This window comes from Corapipo altera, unplaced genomic scaffold, assembly GCF_003945725.1.
Source record: "Corapipo altera isolate COAL_440 unplaced genomic scaffold, ASM394572v1 24b, whole genome shotgun sequence".
Lineage (NCBI taxonomy): Eukaryota > Metazoa > Chordata > Aves > Passeriformes > Pipridae > Corapipo > Corapipo altera.
In genome coordinates this window covers 8,511,644-8,530,805 of record NW_020884888.1, presented here as the reverse complement: position 1 = coordinate 8,530,805, position 19,162 = coordinate 8,511,644, and the positions used below count along the sequence as shown (strand labels likewise).

The following is a 19,162-nucleotide window of genomic DNA, read 5'->3' as shown; positions in this document are numbered from 1 at the left end:
TGCTATTTTTGAATTTTAGTGATTTCTGCTGGCAAATGAATGCAATAAGAGTGCTTTTCTTCAAAAATCATTTCCATTGCAAACTGTATTGCAAAAATACTGTTGTGCTTAGCTCTCTCCCAGGCTGTTACATACCAAATAAAGTGCCAAACCAAAAAGCGTGTGAATAATTCTTACAGTTTTTCCTTGGACAACTTTTTTAAAGATAGCCTAATTTGGCATTCAGGTTTACATGTGAAAATAGCTGAGAAGTCCAGTATTTTATGGTGGAAACTTAAATAAAAACAGCTTATGGAAACAGCTGATGCCAGATGTTCTATTTAAAACCATTTAATTTTATTAACATTGAAGCTCCTTAATAGCTATGTTTGCACTCTGCCCTCCTCCTCGATGACGAGGCTATAAGCTAAGTGAGCAGCTCTCGAGGCTTGGAAATGTGTTTCTCTTCAATTTGTGAGGAGGAAATCCCTTTCTCTCTCCATAAACAGATCGTCTGCAGGGCTTCAGGTAGGGCTGCCAGAAAGCACTATAGGACTACTCCGAACTCAACTCCAGTGGCAAGTAAAACCATTGATTTGAGAATCCAAACGTGGGACAGCAACAGCATCGTGTGCACTCACTGTCTGCTGGTGCAAACTGTTATAGTAGCAGTGCAATTGCCTGGAGCATGTGGGCAGCTGGGTGAGTTTGTGCTGGGTAATTAGTAAAAGCTGTGAATTAGCTACAGTTCCTATTCCATGGCAACTATTCCTGTGCCTGCTCCTGCCCTGTGGTAATTGCAGGGGAGATTCGTGTAACTCACACTCTGTTTTACCCCATGGGAATTCATTTGTCTATGTGCTTGGTGTGTGGGGTGTGTTTGTTTTGCCAACAACTAAACTAAGGTGGTGATCTGCTTCTGATAAAATTGTCTCCAATATAACCTCTGGTTGTGAGCTAACAGCTTAAACCACTGCAAATCTGTGACTAGCCCAGGATCTCCGGTAATGAAGCTGTGAAAACTAGTGACTACTGCCAGGGTTAAGACCACAGCAAAATAGAAATTTATTTCACGTTTACTGCTCTGTAATTGTGCTCACTAGCAAAAGCCTTGATGGCCCAGCAATAAATGTAAAGCCCATTTCCGGAGTGGAATTAATATGGAGAAGTAAGTGGCCTGAGGGCAGTGTTTTATATTTAAGAATTTGTATGTCAAGTTACAAAGAAACCCTTGCCAAATATGATGCTATTGGAAAACTTCCAAAAAGCAGAAAGAAACACAAAGTAGTATGTTAATCAGTGCAAAGTAGACTTTATGTGCTTACATACACATATGCATGTTCTACTGCAAAGTAGGACAGCTTTAAAATAGTTCTTGCTGAGTCTGGTTAAATTAATTACATTCTGAGAAAGTGCAAATGGCCATTTAAGCCAGTAGGACATTGCTCTGAAATGTGTTGTGTCACTTTGGACAATGTTTTCTTCAGTTTGTTATCTAATCATCAATTACACTGGAAAATCATAAAAATAGGGGATTTTTCCTTAAGATAATAGAGAAAAATTTCTAGTAGAAGGGAAATGTTGATGAAAATTTATTAAAACTATTTTTTACAAACTAAGTCAGTTTTTTGCTCATTTTAATTTTGAAAAAAAATTAGATCTCTCCCTTGCTTCTGCAAGTCAGCATTAGGTCAGGTAGCAGGGGCCTTTGTGAGAATGAAAATTATTATGCAGGTACTGTTTGCCTCTGCTCTGCAACTATGGAACTTCTAATGAAGTTGGTCACAGAATCACAGAATGGCTCAGGTTGGAAGGGACCACAGTGGATCATCTGGTCCAACCTCCCTGCTCAAGCAGGGTCATCCTAGAGCACATTGCACAAGATTGCATCTAGTTGTTTTTTGAGTATCTCCAGTAAGGGAGGCTCCACAACCTCTCTGGGCAACCTATTCCAGTTCTTGGTCACCCACACAGGAAAGAAGTTCTTCCTTGTGTTCAGGTGGAACTTCCTCTGCATCAGTTTCTGCCCTTTGCCTCTTGTCCTATTTATTGGCTGTCACCACCGAGAAGAGCCTCGATCCATCCTCTGGACACCCTTCCTTCAGATACTTATGGACATTGATGAAGTTCCCCTTCAGTTATCTCTTCTCAAGGCTGAACAGGCCCACCTCCCTCAGCCTTACCTCATAAGAGAGATGCTTCAATTTGTTAATCATCTTTATAGGTCTCCAGTGGACTTGCTCCAGGAGCTCCATGTCTCTATTGTACTGAGGAGCCCAGCAGTGGACACTCCAGACATGGCCTCACTAGGGCTGAGCAGAGGGGCAGGATCACCTCCCTCAACCTGCTGGCAGTGCTCTTCCTAGTGCACCCAGATCACCCAAAATGGTCTGGGGCTTTTTTCTCCTGGAACCAAAGCTGTGAGTCTGACAGTGTGGCTGGGAGCACTAGAGGGACCCTTTGCCTGAAGAGGTGGAAGCATCAAGTGACTCAGTTGCAGGGAGGTTATTTTACTTTTCTTCTTGTCCTGTAGCTTCTCAACTCTTCTAATATTTTTTTTTCAAAAATCCTGTTTTTTGAAAGGCATCTGTTTTGCCAAGTGTGAAAAGGTTTTAAATTAAACTTCTAATGTAGCATGAACTTCAAAGTACAGGTGGTAGCAAAACCACATGACCAGAAATTACCTGGTGTAAAGATTCCTGGGAGGAATGTGCAGCCAGAGCTTGACAGCCACTGACAGCAGTAGGAAATATATAACCTAAGAACTGAAAAGCATTGGTTAAGTGATATGTCTCTGTGCAAGAATATGATGCAAGGTTGACAAGAAGTGTAGAAACAATGTTTTTTGTTTTGTTTTGACCAGAAGCAATATTATTGTTGAAAGAGCTATTCTAGTGCAAATTTCTTCACCATTTGCCAATTCATAAATTTTGTGTTTTCTTAATACAAAAAATATAAGATGCAGCTCTAACTGCTCATGCTATGAGTGTTTCACTAAATAACACTGAAAACAGTTATATATGGGTTGAGCTTTGGGGGTGATAGGACATAGATTTGTTCATGACTAAGGACAGCTCTTGAAAAATGGTCAATTTGCTGACTGCAAAGGCAGTAATCAGCCCTCAAATATTTGAGAGTCTATTAGAAAGATTTTGTTTTAATATGTAGAAATAGAGCCATTAACAACTGAGAAATAACCAGCATGATGATTCAGAAAGTAGGAAGAGAAAGTGGGGAGGGGATTCTCACTTTCCAGCTTCTGAGGTTTGCTTGCACATAAACTACTAAAAAGGACAAATGGAACAAATGTTCCCCCATTCTGAACTTCCTGCATTTCACAGTGTGTAAAACTGATTCATTGTCTTTTGGCAAAAATCATTGCCTTGTGGTGAGGTACACAGAAGACTCCACCCAGACCTTTACTGACACGTATTCAGAGTACATTAGTAATAAATAATTTGGTGCTATTCATGTCGTTTATAATGCATACTTGGTGAATCTCTTGAATGTTTCCCTTGATGCTTTTGAGTTTCTCATTTTCTTTCCCCTTCTCCTTCTATCCTGTTTTGTTTCTGTTTAAAAAGAGGTAAAAATAAGAAAAATGGCAACCCTACCTAGTAAATGTTGAACTTGGGAAGAGTTAAGGGGACATAAAAACCCAGCACCTTGTAGAGACCAAAGTAGCCTTTAGGTAGTCCTTATTTCCTATTTTTGGCTGCCCAATTTTTGTTTAGGGAATATGCTGTTGAGATTGTTTCTATGTGGATTAGTAAAGTTTTAAGTTAAACTTCCATGTTTTGGTTTTTTTTAATGAAGAGTGAACAGACATCTGAATAGTCGCTATCTGTTTACCTATTTTTATCCACTCTTGTCACACGATTGTTACTTTAGTAAATGTGTCACGATCCATGAATACTCTGAATAAAATCACTATGCTAAATAATTAGATGACTTGCAAGTGTATTGCAAGAACAGGATGCAGACACATTCTGACTTCACACTAAGTTTTTAGATGGAAAAACTTAGGTAAGAGACAAAAGTCCACTGACTTCTTATGAGGAGGAGTGTATGTGTTTGCTTTCAGCTGCCTGTCATGTACCAGAATAGATTACTAGTGCTGTCATTCATTTGAAGCATATTGGAAGTGAATCTTAGCATTTAAAAGACTTCTTTTTAATTATTGACTTTTTTTCCTGAGCTCCTTTGTTTCCATTATTCAATGGGAATAACATGAGCTTGAACATGACAGTTATATCTTTGGATAATAATCAGCAAAAACTTCAAAAAGGTTATTTGTTTGGGTAAGATTTGCGGATGAGTTTCAGAGAGATTCTTAATTCCTCTCTGCGTGCACATGTGTGCACTCTCTCACTTTCAAAAGACTTGGCTTTTATACAACTTTTTTTTTTAAAGTGTCAGAGTTGTTTTTTTTCCATCTCTTGAATCTGCAGTTGAATGGAGAAGCGTATCATAGTGAAACTGCAGTCAAACCATATCTTAACAGCTTTGAAATCAAAGCCTAGAATTTATGCTGTCTGATTAATAGCAGTTTAAGAAACACTTTCCTTATTGTGTGTGTGCTGGCTTGAAGATCTTTTTCAGGGAAAACCTGATAGATTCAAGTGCTTGAACTCTGGCAAAAATTTCATCCTTTATGCATTCAACAAGGAACAGTTTGTTTTCCACTGCTGATGTGGAGTACCTTAAACTGTGAAGCAGCTGACTGTGAAGCAATACAGAAGCAAAACAGAAGTGTTTTCCACTCCCGGAAAGGTGTGTGCAAGTGAAGATGGAAATGCATGGGTTCTGAAATGAAAATGTGAAAGACCTTTGCAAGAATAATGCACTCTAGACTAGAGTATGTCTGTTGCCACACACTTGCTTCTGGTAGCATAGTATTGTCCGGGTTTCTTTTGTGGGAGTCAGTGATTCCTTCTCAAGCGTAGGAATTTTTGTTGGATGCTGTTCTCATTAAGCTACTCCTCTTGGAAAATGTGAATGTGATTATTGGAGATGGTTAATGGTCCACGAAGAAACCTGAGTGCTATGAGAGGCTGTAACAAAATGTGAAGCATGTGGTTAAGCATGTGTACTTTCAAAGCAGCATCTATGTTAGATAGGTTTTCATAATGGTTAGGTTGTTACATCAGGCAGAATTAGGTGCAGAATTGTTATAGGGTAAGTCATCAGGTTAGGCTGATGTTAAATGCTGTCCAAGTCTGGAAATATTTTCAGCGTTGCTAAGTTAAGGTAAGTTTTCTTCCAGCCTCTTCTCTCTTTGCAATAAAGAGGCAATAGCCCATGGTGTTAGTTTAGCTTGGTACACTAATCTGTTGTGTTTGCTTTGGCAGTGGTTGCAAAGGATGATGAAAAAGTCATCTAATTATTTCAAGAGACACTCGGGACCAGGTTAATGTATGCCTGGCTGATCTGACGCCACCTGGTTCAGAGTTGGCTTCGCTGTGAGCGATTGACTGATATTGCACCTAATAGCAGTGTAAAAAACTAAATATGGGAGAAGCTGGGGGAGCAGGAAACCTTCCCATCTAATAACAGTTGAATATACAAGGTACCTATACTGTTTGCCAGCATATGATTTCACCTTTATTTTCCCAGATTTGGTGAAACTTAAGAGGGTAAACCTTATCTAACCTGTGGGTTTTTATGTGGAGTTTCACGAGTTACATGCAGGCTGCAACTGTGAACCAGTTGCTCTTTACAGTGCTCCACCAAAGTAGGATAAGGAAGGGGGTAAGCTGTGCTGTTAGCCCAGTGCAGTGGGAACGATAAGGTCCATGCTCTGGACCTCAAGACTTACAATCCCTTTGCTGCTATTACCAGTTTGAATTGAAACTTCTAGAATCCATTTTCCACCACATCTAGGCTGTCTTGCCAGAAACTTGGGTGGGATCTGAGGGAAAGCGTGCTTTTGTTAGTTTAAGTACCAAAACACATAAATGCACAAAGAAACTACTACAATTTTCAAGAGATTTTGTGTAATTGTCCTTGCTAGCATAGATAATGATTTTTCTCTCCGAGTTATCCTTGAGAATTATCCCTATCTGTTATCAGCTGACTGATAACACTAATCTGAATGGATGAAATCCCTGCTTGGAACAGAGTAAAATGAGAGTCGTGGGAATATGCTAGTTTAAAACTGCTCTGAGGGTAGGATATGATTGCTTATTGTAATCTATTTATTTAAAAAAATCCCAAAAAACTAGAAGCATCCCAAAAAGATGCATCACTCTTAGTTGCTGTGTTGCCATATGAATGTGTGTAGCACTTCATGAAAGATTCAGATCCATGTTTGCCTTTATGGGGTTAGGGTTTTTTTTTAATATTCTTTAAATTTTTCAGGAATAGAAGAATGTACAGACCCTAACAAACCCCCAAATAGACCTTAGACACTCTCTTATCTACATTAACTGAAAAGCTCCAAGTTGTTCATGAGCTAAAATTGTGGCTTCTAACAGTACCAAACTTTGCTTCTGCTTGTGATAGCCTTTTGATAAATCAGATGTTTGCTACAGTTTTTTTTTTGAGTAAATACAATGAAGAATAGTAAATTTGTTTGACAGTCAACTATATTACTAGAGATTGTTATTAAACCCATTGCAATTTATCTGCTGGTGTGCAATCAAACTGTGGCTCTTTCCATGGTTGTCAAGTACTGCGTAGAAAGCAACAAGAGGAACCCAGAAGGATGTAGTACAACCTTCTGTAGAATTAACACTCTTGATCTAGTGAATTTTTTTATTGAGTGATTAAGTAATCATGAAGAATATTTGAAAAAATATTTTTCTCCTTTGGTTTTAAATGGTAAAATAATGTGTTTCCAGAAGCAGGAGATTGTTTTAAAAGAGACTACATTTATTGAATTGAAATATCTAGGCCTTCGGAAAAATATTAGGAAGTCTGAATTGTTGCCTGCCCTGAAAGAAAGAAAACATTGAAATAGAAAATGTATGTTAATTGATGCATTCTCCTATTTCGCAAAGATGAGCTTTGACAGGGAAGTAATTATGTTCTGCCTTGCTAATAATGGATCTTAATTGTACAATTACGTAAAAAACCAGTTTTTTATACCGGCAACTAAATTTTAGTACAGAACTGAGGAGAAGGGATGTCAGTGTCCTAATAAAATAGGCTTGCTTAAAAATTCCTTACCAAGTTTCCTTGAAACATTAAGAGAAAAATTGTGTTTGTGTTGGTTTCTTTTGATGTGTGGTTGGTTTGTTTGTTTTGATTTTTAAATTATTATCATTTTATTTAATAATATTTTCCCCCCTTTCTCCGCCAACACCATTCTCGGTATTTCTGTTGTGGTTGAGGAATTGCTTGGCTCAGATATAGGCTTTACTTCAAAACAAGTAACTGTTTAAGACAACCAATCGAGGTATTATTTTTAAAATGTCATTTAAATCACGTATTGGACATGTATAATTGACTGAAACTATTTGTAATGTGGTACTTAAAAAAATTACAAAATAAAGCATTATATTGCATAAGACAGACACTCAGTGAGCTGTTGGCTTGTGTTTATTTACATTAATTTATTAGAGAAGTTGAATATAGAAAACGTTTTGTATGTTGGTGACTCCCAGGACTAGCAGTTAATCTTCTTGTGATAACGATTCTAATCTCAGTGTAGATTAACAGAATGCTATGTCAGCACAATATACCTACTCTACTGCTGCTAAATTGTATAGCTATTAACTCTGTTACTTGGCATTTTTAGTAGTGGCCGGCTGCACTCACTAAAACATATTCGTTTTTTAAGAAGTCATGTCATTAAAGCTACAAACCTTAGTTAAGAATAGATTGCAAGCTTTCTTACATGTCTAGATTTTGGTTTTAATAAATGAAGCTTTTTTGTTGAAAATTCTTTTCTACAGTGTATTTTTGAACCTGGTTTTTTTTGATGCAAATTATCTGTCTGTCCCACCCTGGTATCGGGACAAACTTGCCTACAGACATACTTTTTGATGCTATTTTAATGCTATTTAGTCAGTACTTTATGAATCTGTGAAATCATGGATGGATTTATTATTGTAAGATGCTTGCCATGAATTGGTGTGTGTATAATCATGGATGTAATAATTTTCAGTGATCTTTATTTTACAGAAGTGTTATTCATGCTGTGTGATAGTCAGAAACATTCAACAGGCAATTGCATAATTTTTGGTGTTTTACATGTCACTGGTCTTATTATAATTAGCTTCTGTGTGGTATACGTAGTATGTCTTAAACCCATGAAATGCCTCTGTAGTGATGATCATAGTGCAGCCTGGGAAGGAGTGGGGAAATGCACCACTACAAGTGAGTCTTCATCTTAGTAATTTCTGGGGTTTGAATCATATTGATTTTGGTAGACTGGAAAGATTGCTAATGTGACCGATGTGAGATAAGAACAGAAATAAATGTTTGTGAGAATTTTCTGTCTTATGAGGCACAACAGTTGGGGCGATAGTGTAGAACAGAACCTGTAGAAGAGAACTTGCTCAAAGTTTTTGCTTTAAGTTTTCAGGGGTCTTTGTAGGGAGGTGAGGTAGAGGGAGAAGTAGCACCACTGTTGAAGCTTGGAGAGCTACCAAAAAAAAAAAGGTATTCTTTATACTGAGAAACATCATGAAACATCTTTAGAAAAGAGGGAAAGACTGTATGAAATTGTAATGGAAGAATATGCTACTGTGCAAACAGAAAAGACATTTGGCTTTTTTTACCCTCCCACCTTCCCTCAGGTGAGCAGGTTTTACCATGGAGACAAAGTGCTGTCCATGTCTTCATGCCAGTTTGCAGGTGTAGCACCTAGAAATCAAGAACAGTGTTCTTGTCCAGATTGAAGAAGTGCAGCTAATACTAATTTGTCTGAAAAACAAAAGAGGTATGTAGCAGCTAATTAAGATACTCGTTCCATTTACTGGAATCTCAGTATGGAACTGAAAGCCAGAGTGAAGGAGGACTCAGTTTTGCCTCTTCACATGGAAAACACAGGTATCTTTGTGCTTTTAAAGACTGATTAGGCTACACCAGCAGGTCTGTGAAAGTGTCGTTAACCTCTTGTTTGAACTTGCATTTTCTTTTAATGCTTGACTAAAGCTAGCATTAAAATATTTCTGTGAAAATTAAAATGTGCAGTCATCGCTTGGTACTTGTCTAATACAGATTTCTAGAGAGGGATTGTGGTGGGTTGACCTTGGCAAGCTTCCAGATGCCCACCCAGCTGCTCTCTCGCTCCCCATCCTTGGCAGTAGGGAGGGAATAGAAGATGAAAAAATTCAATGAGCGAGATAAAGATGGGGAGACTGCTTGCCAATTGCTTTCATAGACAAAACAGACTCGACTTGAGGAAATTAATTTATTCCAAATTAAAATAGCAGTGGATTATGAGAAACAAATATATAATTTGTAATACCTTCCCTTACCTCCCACCCTTTTTTTCCTAGGCTCAACTTCATTGCTTCATTCCCAACTCCTCTACTTCCTCCCTACACCTTTATATATTTTTCTTCTCTTCTGTTTTTAGGAGAGGCAAGAAGCACAGTATAATTCTGAGGACCCAACTGTCGGTGAGAGTCCATGCCTGCATTGGTAAGTTAAGTTCCATGTGTGCGAAAGAGAAGAAATAAACAGAATCGATTTCCAAGAAGCAAATCTGGGGAGTATCAATCAGAGTTGCTGTGTTCCAAGTTGAGGATAATGGCAAATAAATTGATTTTTTCTTTTTGTTCTGCTTATTGTGTGCTGAAGTTAGGTTACATTAGTTACACTATCCTTAAAGCATGTTAAACATCCCAGGGAAATATAGTGTTTGACAGTGAAGTGTGATGGCTGGGAGGTGCTTTGGAGAATCTTTGATTATCTGTCTTGTCACAGCCTTTATGTGTGTCCAAAGAAGATTGTGTTCTGGATTGGGAAGGGGTTTTGAAGACTTGTTGGCTGACAGCTAACTAATGCATTTTAATAGTATGTAAAATTTATTACTTCACATCTTGCAGATTTTGGCTGCATATTTGTCATTATCACAGTGTCAGTGTCTTAAAAACCCTGATTAAAACAATGCTGTCACGAGGAAAAGTGTGATGAAAGTCATAAAGGGTGTGTCAAAAGAGTTTAGGGTTGTGTGAACAGAGGTTGATATACTGTGATGGGGTTAATATGTTCTCCAGCATTCTATGGAGCAGAGTGTTTCAGTGAGTGTTAGTGGCAAAGCTGATGTTCATGTTCTGATGATACTAGGATATATGTTATGGGAGGCTGGTTTAAAAAAAAATAAATTCCTGTGTGTCTGTGCCACAGTCGCCTGTTTTGTTTTCAACAACAGTGTATTCAGCACTCTAATACATTTAACTTGTTGTTGCTCTTGCTTCAAGAGATGATAGCTGAAACCTTGAAATATCAGTATTTTCCTTAAAAGGAAGACGAGAAAGTAAAAGTTTTGTGTCATTTCTACAGTGACACTACTGTTGGAGGCTTTAAATACAGCTAAACTTTTTTCCCCTGCCCCCAGGACGTGTTGTGAAATGGCATTTCTGAAAATCTGAACTGAGCATAAGCAACCTACAGAATTCCTCAAATACCTCCCATTGAGAACAATCTCTAGGCTGCTTCATACAGGAACATTTTCTCCTCTACTACCATTGACTTGAGGAAGTACAGTAGAGCAAGCCTACATGTTAAGTGTTAGAGGAGGAACAGAGATGCTGCAAAGTCTAAGCTGATTTTATAAATGTGAGTGAAATTAAGAACAGCTTGAAGAAGATTGTTCTTATTAGATCTGGAAGTATATTTGGCAAAACAGACCGGTGCAGCAAGACAAGACTTGATATGTTTCCTGGATTGAGGTTTTATAAAAAGAATTTTCATGTAAATTTTTTTCTCCAGAGTGCAGCCCTTGAGGAATTAGAGCACATCAGGTTCTGAGCTTCCACATGTGATTGCACTGTTCTAATATTTTCATTCAAGCTCAGTGTGGGCAATTAGGCATATTACTGTGCATGTATCTTAATTGTTCCTGTATGAAAGTGCATTCCCTTGTCAGGTGCTGTTACTCTCTGGCAGCAGTGATACATTCAGTGGTGAATGTGGAGGAAGCCAGGCTGCAAAATTTGAGTCCAGATTTCAAACTTCTAGAGAAGAGGTGTGTTTGGATATGGGTTTTTGGCTTGTTTCATTATAGGCAGAAGAGCCAAATGCAAGTTCTGGTTCTAATTTCCATCCCCCCTGCTGAAGTTTAGTTTTTTGGGGTAAGTTTTTGTTTCAGCCCATAGATTAATGTAGTGTAGTTTCTTCTCTCTTATTTTCTTTTCCATTTTTGCATATCAAACATGCCTTATTTTTTGGTATGGGATAGTTTGAAAGAGTCAGGGGACACCCTGTGTTTCTTAGTACTGGCCTTGTTTGGTGAGCTGTACCTGGCAGTTAAACGTGTCACAAAATAGTTTCACTGGCACAGTAGATACTGCTTCTCTTCATTTTGCATGTGTGTACACATTCTCTGCCTATTAACATATCTTTTAAACTGCAAGCGTTAGGTTTAGAGGTTAAAAGATGTGTTACATATTTGGGGTAGAAGCCAGGAGCTAAAGGATCTGAGATGGTGTTATGTGGACTAAAGCTGTCTTGCTTTGGCTATTTTCTTGCAGTCTTTACAGTATGCTTGGAAAGCATTGAGGTTAGCAATGTTACTGACTCTTAGCAAAGTCCCCAACAGATAGCTAGGGCTCCTTTCTTAGAAGATGGGGTTTGTTATGTAGCCACCTTTCTGCACAGCCTCCTGTCATCTTTGCGTACAGGGTTTTACTTTGCTCTTAAGAGCTAAGAGGTGTAAAGTAGTAGCTTTCCTGCCATAAACTTTCCCATTTGGCAGTTGGATCAATATTTTTTCCTTCTTCCTAACTCACTGTACTTTTTAATTGTGAGAAATACAAAAGTGTTTGTATTCAGATGTCCAGATAAAGTTTTCCATCATTAGTGACTTCAGATCTCAAGGAATTTTCTGGGCTTTAGTGTCAGAGGATGTATTGACTACAGGCCAATATTTTCTGAGACTTGTGAAGACTTAGCAAGTCCCATGTCAAGTGGGGTAGTTTTTTGTTTTTTGGTGTTTGGGGTTTTTGACTGGGTTTTTTTTTTGGTGTTTGTTTGTTTGTTTTAAGCAGGACAGTGAAAGGATAATACTTAATAACTTGAGTGCAAAAGTTGGTAGTAGTTTCTACCCTGTTGCATACCAGTCATTCTTAAACATCTCAATCATTTTAATGAATTAGTACTTTCTTTTTTTTTCTCTCAATTGGAGTTCTTGTCTTATGTTCACACTAAGGACTTTCAGCATGGAGAAAAAAAATTTCTTTTAAATACCTCTCTGTTTCTTTTCCCATTTTGGCTTCATCATGATTGAATTATGAGGACTAATCAAGGCAGTAAATTGAAATGGGTTCAATACACACTTCAATATTTAGAATTTTTTTAATATCAAAAGAGTATTGCTGAAACCAGTTTTATTCAGAGAACATAATTAATTGAAAATTTTAGATGTATTTTTGTACCTATTGATGTTCAAAGACGTTAGCAGAGGAATCATAGAATCATAGAATGGGTAGGGTTGGAAGGGACCTTAAAAATCATCTAGTTCCAACCCCCTGCCATGGACAGCAATGCCATCCACTAGATCAGGTTGCTCAGGGCCCCATCCAACCTGGCCTTGAACATGTCCAGGGCTGAGGCATCTATAGGTTCTCTGGGCAACCTTCTTCAGTGCCTTACCACCCTCACAGTAAAAAATTTCATCCTAATATCTAATCTAAATCTAACTTCTTTCATTTTTAAAACCATTGCCTCTTGTCCTATCACTCTCTGTTTATATAAAAATTGTTCTCCCTCTTTTTTTTTTTTTTGGTAAGCCCCTTTAAGTACTGGAAGGCTGCTTTGAGGTCTTCCCAAAGCCTTCTCTTCTCTTGGGTGAACAGCCCCAGCTCTCTCAAACTGTCTTCATAGGAGAGGTGATCAGAGCATCTTTGTTGCCCTCTAGACCTGCTCTAACAAGTCCACTTCTTTCTTGTGCTGAGGACCCCAAAGCTGGATGCAGTACTCCAGGTGGGGTCTTACAAGGGCGGAGTAGAATGGGAAGATTATATCCCTCGACCGGCTGGCCACTCCTTTCTCAATGGAGCCTAAGATGCAGTTGGCCTTCTGGGCTGTGAGCAGATCCTTAAATCAGATAGTGTCAACTCAGGGATTTTTTTCCCCACAGGCTTTCAAATTTGACCTTGTATTCAAATCACATTTATTACGAGTTAATACCCTTGTGGAAAAGTCTTTTTAGTACTTTTGGCAGCTGTATGACTTTGTTTGTATTTAGCTTTACCTTAACATAATTTTAGTTTGTATATATTTTAACAATTACAGGGCTCAGCTGAAGCCTTAATAAAGTCTAATGTAAATGAGGAGGTAGCTATACAGAGTGAACACCAACAGTGTAAAAAGCTTTAGCCCCTGAAACTAAATGGAGGGTTTTAGTCAGAGCAACATTTTGTCAGTGAAGCTTTAAAGATCTTTACAAGCTTCACTTTTCCTGCAGTGACTTGGTGTAGCCATTAGGTACTTGCTGGGCCAACTCTATTTGTAGCTCTTGCTGTTCATTGCTTTTTGGTAGTTTTTTTCTCAAAATCTGAAGTGACTTCTGAGAGAAAAGGCACCATTTGCTCTTACATATATGGATGCAGTATTTAGCTCAAGAGACACCCATGTCCTCTTCTAAGATGCTTACGTCTGTGATGTTGAATCAGAAGCGTTGCAATCAATACTGAAAAGGATGTTTGAACAGGGATCAATGACAGTGACTTAGAATAATTCTGCCAAAAGCAGTTTAACATAAGCTTGAATTGTTAATACAATGTAATACAAGAAGAATGCAAATAACAAAAATTGATGTGATTCTGAGTACACATATTGACCTGGGATTACTTAGAGTACTGTATCTTGGAAGGTCAGCAAATGTTGCAAGCAGTATTTTAAAGTTTACTACCTCTTCATGTTGGTTTGTTATTTAAAAAAACCCCAAAAAACCAAAAACAAATCAAACAAAAAAAAACCCCTAACCAAAACACACACACACACAGAGTACCCCCCAGTCAGTTATTTTAAATGTTTTTGCATTATAAAATTACATTTTTTTCTATTGTTATAACTCCTTCCTATATTTATGCAAAGTCTTTCATCTGTCAATAGATTAAAAATAATTTGCATAGATATTTGTGTATGTTACATTACATAGCTTGATCCAGAGAGGGCCCTAAACAGTGTGCAAGTATATTATGGCAAGAGTCACGCTAAACGTATAATATAGCTTCAGTGTTAGTTGTTCCAACCATTTTATAATCTTGTTCTATAGACTTTTGCACATGAGCATTTGCAGAGCTACCAGAGCACGGTGCTTAAGTGATCTGCAGCAGGCCCATCCTTCCCCATCTATCCACAGGTGCTCAGAGGCAGGTTATTTCCAAGTCTGTGACACAAGGTCTGCCATGCTGCACAGTGGCTGTTTCTAGCCTCTATTATTAGGGCATCTGCATTAACCAGCAGTGTTAGCACCAATAACCCAGCCTTTCCACAAAGCTCTTGGGATTATCTTCTTGATATCCTTTCACTCTTGATATCAGTTATGAAATGTAGCCATAAATACTTTCTCAAGTCTGCATTGTTCTGGGATACCTGAGGGAAAAGCTGTAAGCTAGTTGCAACTAGGGGGCTAGTAGAAGCCAGCTGTTTTTATTTGTCCTGTAATAGCTGAACTATGCAGTTAGTCCTTTTTTCCTTGTACAGTTTTCCCTTCTGTTATCCATTATGTGGACTTGTTGCGTATGCTACAGAAGATATGATTACGGCCTGCAACTATTTATGCATCTGTTGAACCTTCTGGTAGGACCTGCACCTCAGGTATGTGAAGGAACAAGTTCCTACCCAGTGGAACCACAGTGCTTTCAGGAAGAAAAAAAGCTGTCTTGAGTCTGTATCTGTACCTGGCTCTTCGTTGCAGAGAAGTTGATATGTGGACTGAAGGGGGAAAAAAACATTGTTTGTCCCCTTAGGAGTATAGCATGGAAGCATAGAAAAGCCAGTGCTGCTATGCTAAGGAAATGTGAAATCATGTTGCATTTCATTCTCTGAGAGCAGTTAAGCTTGTGCCTACAGCCCATGTTATTGGTACTGTCTCACATGAGATACTCTTACCTGCAAATATCCTTACTCTGTTTCATCTGTCTGGCATATGTGTGTTTGTTGTGTGCTGAGTACCACAGTAGGTTTTTCACGGCCATGGACAATGTGAACTTTCTCTAGTTCATGCTTTAAAACTTTGATTTTCTTTTTTAAAGGAATAACTTATGGATTTTAAAATAAACAGCTTTCTTTTGGTAAGGGATTTTCTGAACACACTAAGAAAAGGAGTCTTGTTAAAAAGCTTTCCTAAAGGAATCTTAATTGTGGGACTATGGACTCTTCATCTGGGCAAGTACTGATATGTTCCAGTGAAAGAGAGGAACTTTGGGTTGTTTGAAGGACATTTTACAGTTTTATGTTCAGTGTTAGGCATTCCTAATAGAAAACATTTTCAGTTTGAGAGAGGGAACATGTGGAGAGCATTAGCAGTTCAGTAAAACGTGCAACCAATTCGGATTTAATTTAAAGGGAACAAAAGAGGTGCCTTGAGAATTTGTCGGAAGCGCTGTGGTTTTGCCTTCTTTGCACTGATGGTAACAGGAGAGAGAGAGGTGAGTTGAAATTGCTTTATCGAATATCTTCTTAGCATAATTGGGACCAAAAAGACTGTGATTAATGGATTCAGTGGTGCTACACAGGGATCCTGTATGCATTATGGATTTGTAATCATAATATGCTTCCTATGACTCTTGCTGTAACTTGGTAAAAGTCCTGACTTAAATGAAGATAATAAACAACATGTTTATTAGATGTAAACTGACATCACACAAATTGAAAAAACATGAAAAGGAATGCCAGAGCTTGGGAGAATTTTTTTTAAGGGTTAGACTTTTTTAATAGAATAATTTGAGTTCTAGTTAAGACAGTGCACATAGTACTTGCTGGGCCCTCCTTCCAGATGGGATTGAAGATATCTGGTTCAGCTCTCAAGCTTTCAGTTTGAGTGAAATGTGAAGTAGCTGCAAAGGCTATAATAAAATACCTTTTTCAGCTTTTTAGGATTATTTAAATTTTCTTTCTGAGAATGTGGAACACAGATGCTTTAAGTAAAATCCCCTGATTCCCAGGTCAGATTACTTTGTGAAAAATCTATCCATATAAATAACTTGTGGGTTTGCTTTAAAAATGTACAACTCTTTAAACTGAAATATTAGACTTCTGTTCTACTCCTCATGCATGTGTTTAGTCAGCCTCCTTTGTGGGGATGAACAATTGTACTTCACCATAACTTGTGATTTGCCTTCTGTTATCCCAGTTCTGTACCAGTCCTGTAGGATCTCAGAATCCTGCTTTGAGACAAAGCAGGTAAATTTTCAGGATTAGTCTCTGCATATTTAATTTAAATTATAATACTTAAAATAGACTTTGTAGCAAGAGGAAGCAAGAAGCTGTAAAGCAGATAAAGCCTCCGTTAGCGGCGATTGTCACCTTAAAATAATAGATTCCTGCTTTAGATGGGCTTGTTCCAGCTTTGAAAGGGCTGCTGTGGAGCGTGCTAGTGGGATGCTTTTCTTGTCTTGGGAAGCTTTGTGTTAAAATTTGAAAGCTTATCTGACTCGACTCACACTGGGAAGTACTGCAGAAATCGAGTGAAATGTCTTTGAATTGGGATATCCTCTTTCTGACATGTTTTTTTTTTCTGACAACTTTGCCCTTTTTTTTGCAATGTGTAAAGATCTGCAAGGGAGAAGGAATCTACTTTTGACACTGAAAACATAGTGAGAATTAAAATCAGTCTTGTTTCTAAACGAAACAACAACAATAACAATTCCTCAATCATCTTCACTGGTACCTTAAAAGAAACCATTTCCTCATAAAGCAAAGAAGGAAAATTAGTATGAAGTATCCTAAAAAGTAGTGAATTAGTATGGTGTATCAAAGGGATATCCTAAATCTCTGTAAGTGTAGGAGTTTGTATAGTTTCCTTAAAAGGCAAATAAAATAACAAATTTTATACCACCTCTTAAATCAATACCTGTTGTTAGTTTTCATGTAGTTTCCATTTTTAGCTATTTACACTTCCCACTTACTTTACAGATATTTGTGTTTACAGACAATGTAATCCTTTCGCTTATGGCTGATGTTCAGACTGTTGAACTCATTTTGCTGTAGACTGAAGTACAGCCTGTTCAAGCCTTTAATTAAGGAAAAAAAGTTCATATTAAAAGCCTACAAATAAATTAGCATTACACTTGGAAAAGAACAGAATGATTTGTTTTCTGCCTTCATGTAAACCTGTTCTATACAGAAAATATAAACCAAATGAATTGAATTCAGATTAGTTCTCTTGAAACTTTGCAACACTCTATCTTGGTTTAAGCTTTACTCTGCAGAATTTATAGCAGTAAAACAAAATTAAGCACCTAAACTATAGAAGAGAAATTAGGAACTTCCTTATTTGTAAGGAAGGCAGATGGATGCTGATTTTGCTTAAGTGGAATTAGGGTAAATATAGTCCCTACCTCTCTGAGGTGTTCTAAGATGCATGGACCTATACATATAGTGGAAGATGACATAAAATACATGAGGTTTCAGAATGCTGTTGGACTGATTTTTCATGAGGTTTGTTAACTTCCTTTCCACAATGATATGTAATGGTACATGCAGTATTTCATAATTCAACAGTCAAGAAATAGTTGCTCTCTGTTGTTGATTTTCATTGTGGCATTCAAATAATGTGTACTGTTCTTTCTTTGCCTTCAGCTATTCTATTCCTCTTTCATTCATATTCTTTTCATCTTTTTCATGTGCAGCTGCTTTTATTTCTGTAGAAATTAAGATGGTTTAATTTGTAAATTCTGTGCCTCTCAATTTCTTGCTTTTTTGAAGGAAATACTTCAAAGACTGAGGAGATTTATTGAAACAGGTGGCAGAGTACCCTGATGTAATATATGTTGGTTTCTCTAAGGCTTTCAAGTGAGATATCCACCAAATCTATCCAGTGTCAAGAATAAAGTGTTTACTATCATGCAAAATATTGTGACAGTACCTGTGGAAGCATTTAGATGAAATCCTCATGTTGGGCTCAGAACATGCCATGGTCAGATGTGATCATCAGTGGTGGAAGAACCACCACTCATTGTCATTATGGTTTTGTACTTGTATGAGCTTGATGAAATTGAGGAAATCATGGTATCTCTGTCTGGGAAAGGGGGAGAGAGAGAGAGATGGCAATGTTTCATTGGCAGTAGTATGTAATACGAAACACTTGCTTTGTTTCATAGCTTTTCATGTCTTCAAGTGTTTTTAATCATAAGTTGCCCTTTTCTGGGTGTGGCAGTTTTGTTTTTTGTTTTGTTGGCTTGTTTGGGTTTTTTTTAATGTACAGCATCTGTATTTTAATAATGATAACAGCTCCTTTAAGGTTTTCTTTTCCTGCTCAAGACTGGATAAGGCACATAAAAATTTAGGCTCCAAAGAGGTAAAGTTAAAACCTCTTAATTTAGAACCCCAGCAGTTATTGTGGCTGAGCAGCACGCTGTTTTAAGATGTAGGATGTCATAAGCCATGTCAATTCATATTTAGCAGTTTGAGATGGGTCTGGTATGTATGAAGTTATATATCAGGTTTCTTTTAACCTTTCAGACATTAAATATTTAGCTCTGGTCTTGCTATTAAAACATGGAGTGTGTTGGTAAACTCTGTGCTTAAAAAAAGCCCCTGTTTCTGCAGGTTTATTTCTCCCTGTAGCTGTCAACAAGGTTTACACTTCAGCTTTAAGGCCTGGTTATAACTTCAGAATGTCTAAAACTGGTGTGTCAAGGTAACTTGTTCCTGTGCTGAGGAGTGAAATATAAATGTTGGATGTGTTCCTTACTTCTTCCCATAATCCTCAATTTAGGTTCAATGGACACTTAAAAGCCTGTTCAGCATCAAATGCCACTGGAGAGATTTGCTTACTTCTTGACTTCGTGTGAAATAGGGACAGCTGAGAGTGTGGAAAGCTTCTCTGCAGGTTGGG

At 37.8% G+C, this 19,162-nt stretch overlaps 1 protein-coding gene across 9 annotated transcripts in view; it reads left to right on the top strand.

The window, feature by feature from the left end:
- The window catches only part of FHOD3 (formin homology 2 domain containing 3), a 387,784-nt gene that overhangs the window by 44,081 nt on the left and 324,541 nt on the right, over positions 1-19,162 (top strand). For 8 of the 9 annotated variants that reach the window (XM_027643906.1, XM_027643905.1, XM_027643904.1 and 5 more), the window contains exon 3: positions 9,509-9,573. In XM_027643906.1, coding sequence (XP_027499707.1) covers positions 9,509-9,573 — 65 coding nt within the window. Of the gene's footprint in view, positions 1-5,145; positions 5,230-9,508; positions 9,574-19,162 lie in introns of those variants that run through there. The other variant, XM_027643902.1, reaches the window with a different exon arrangement.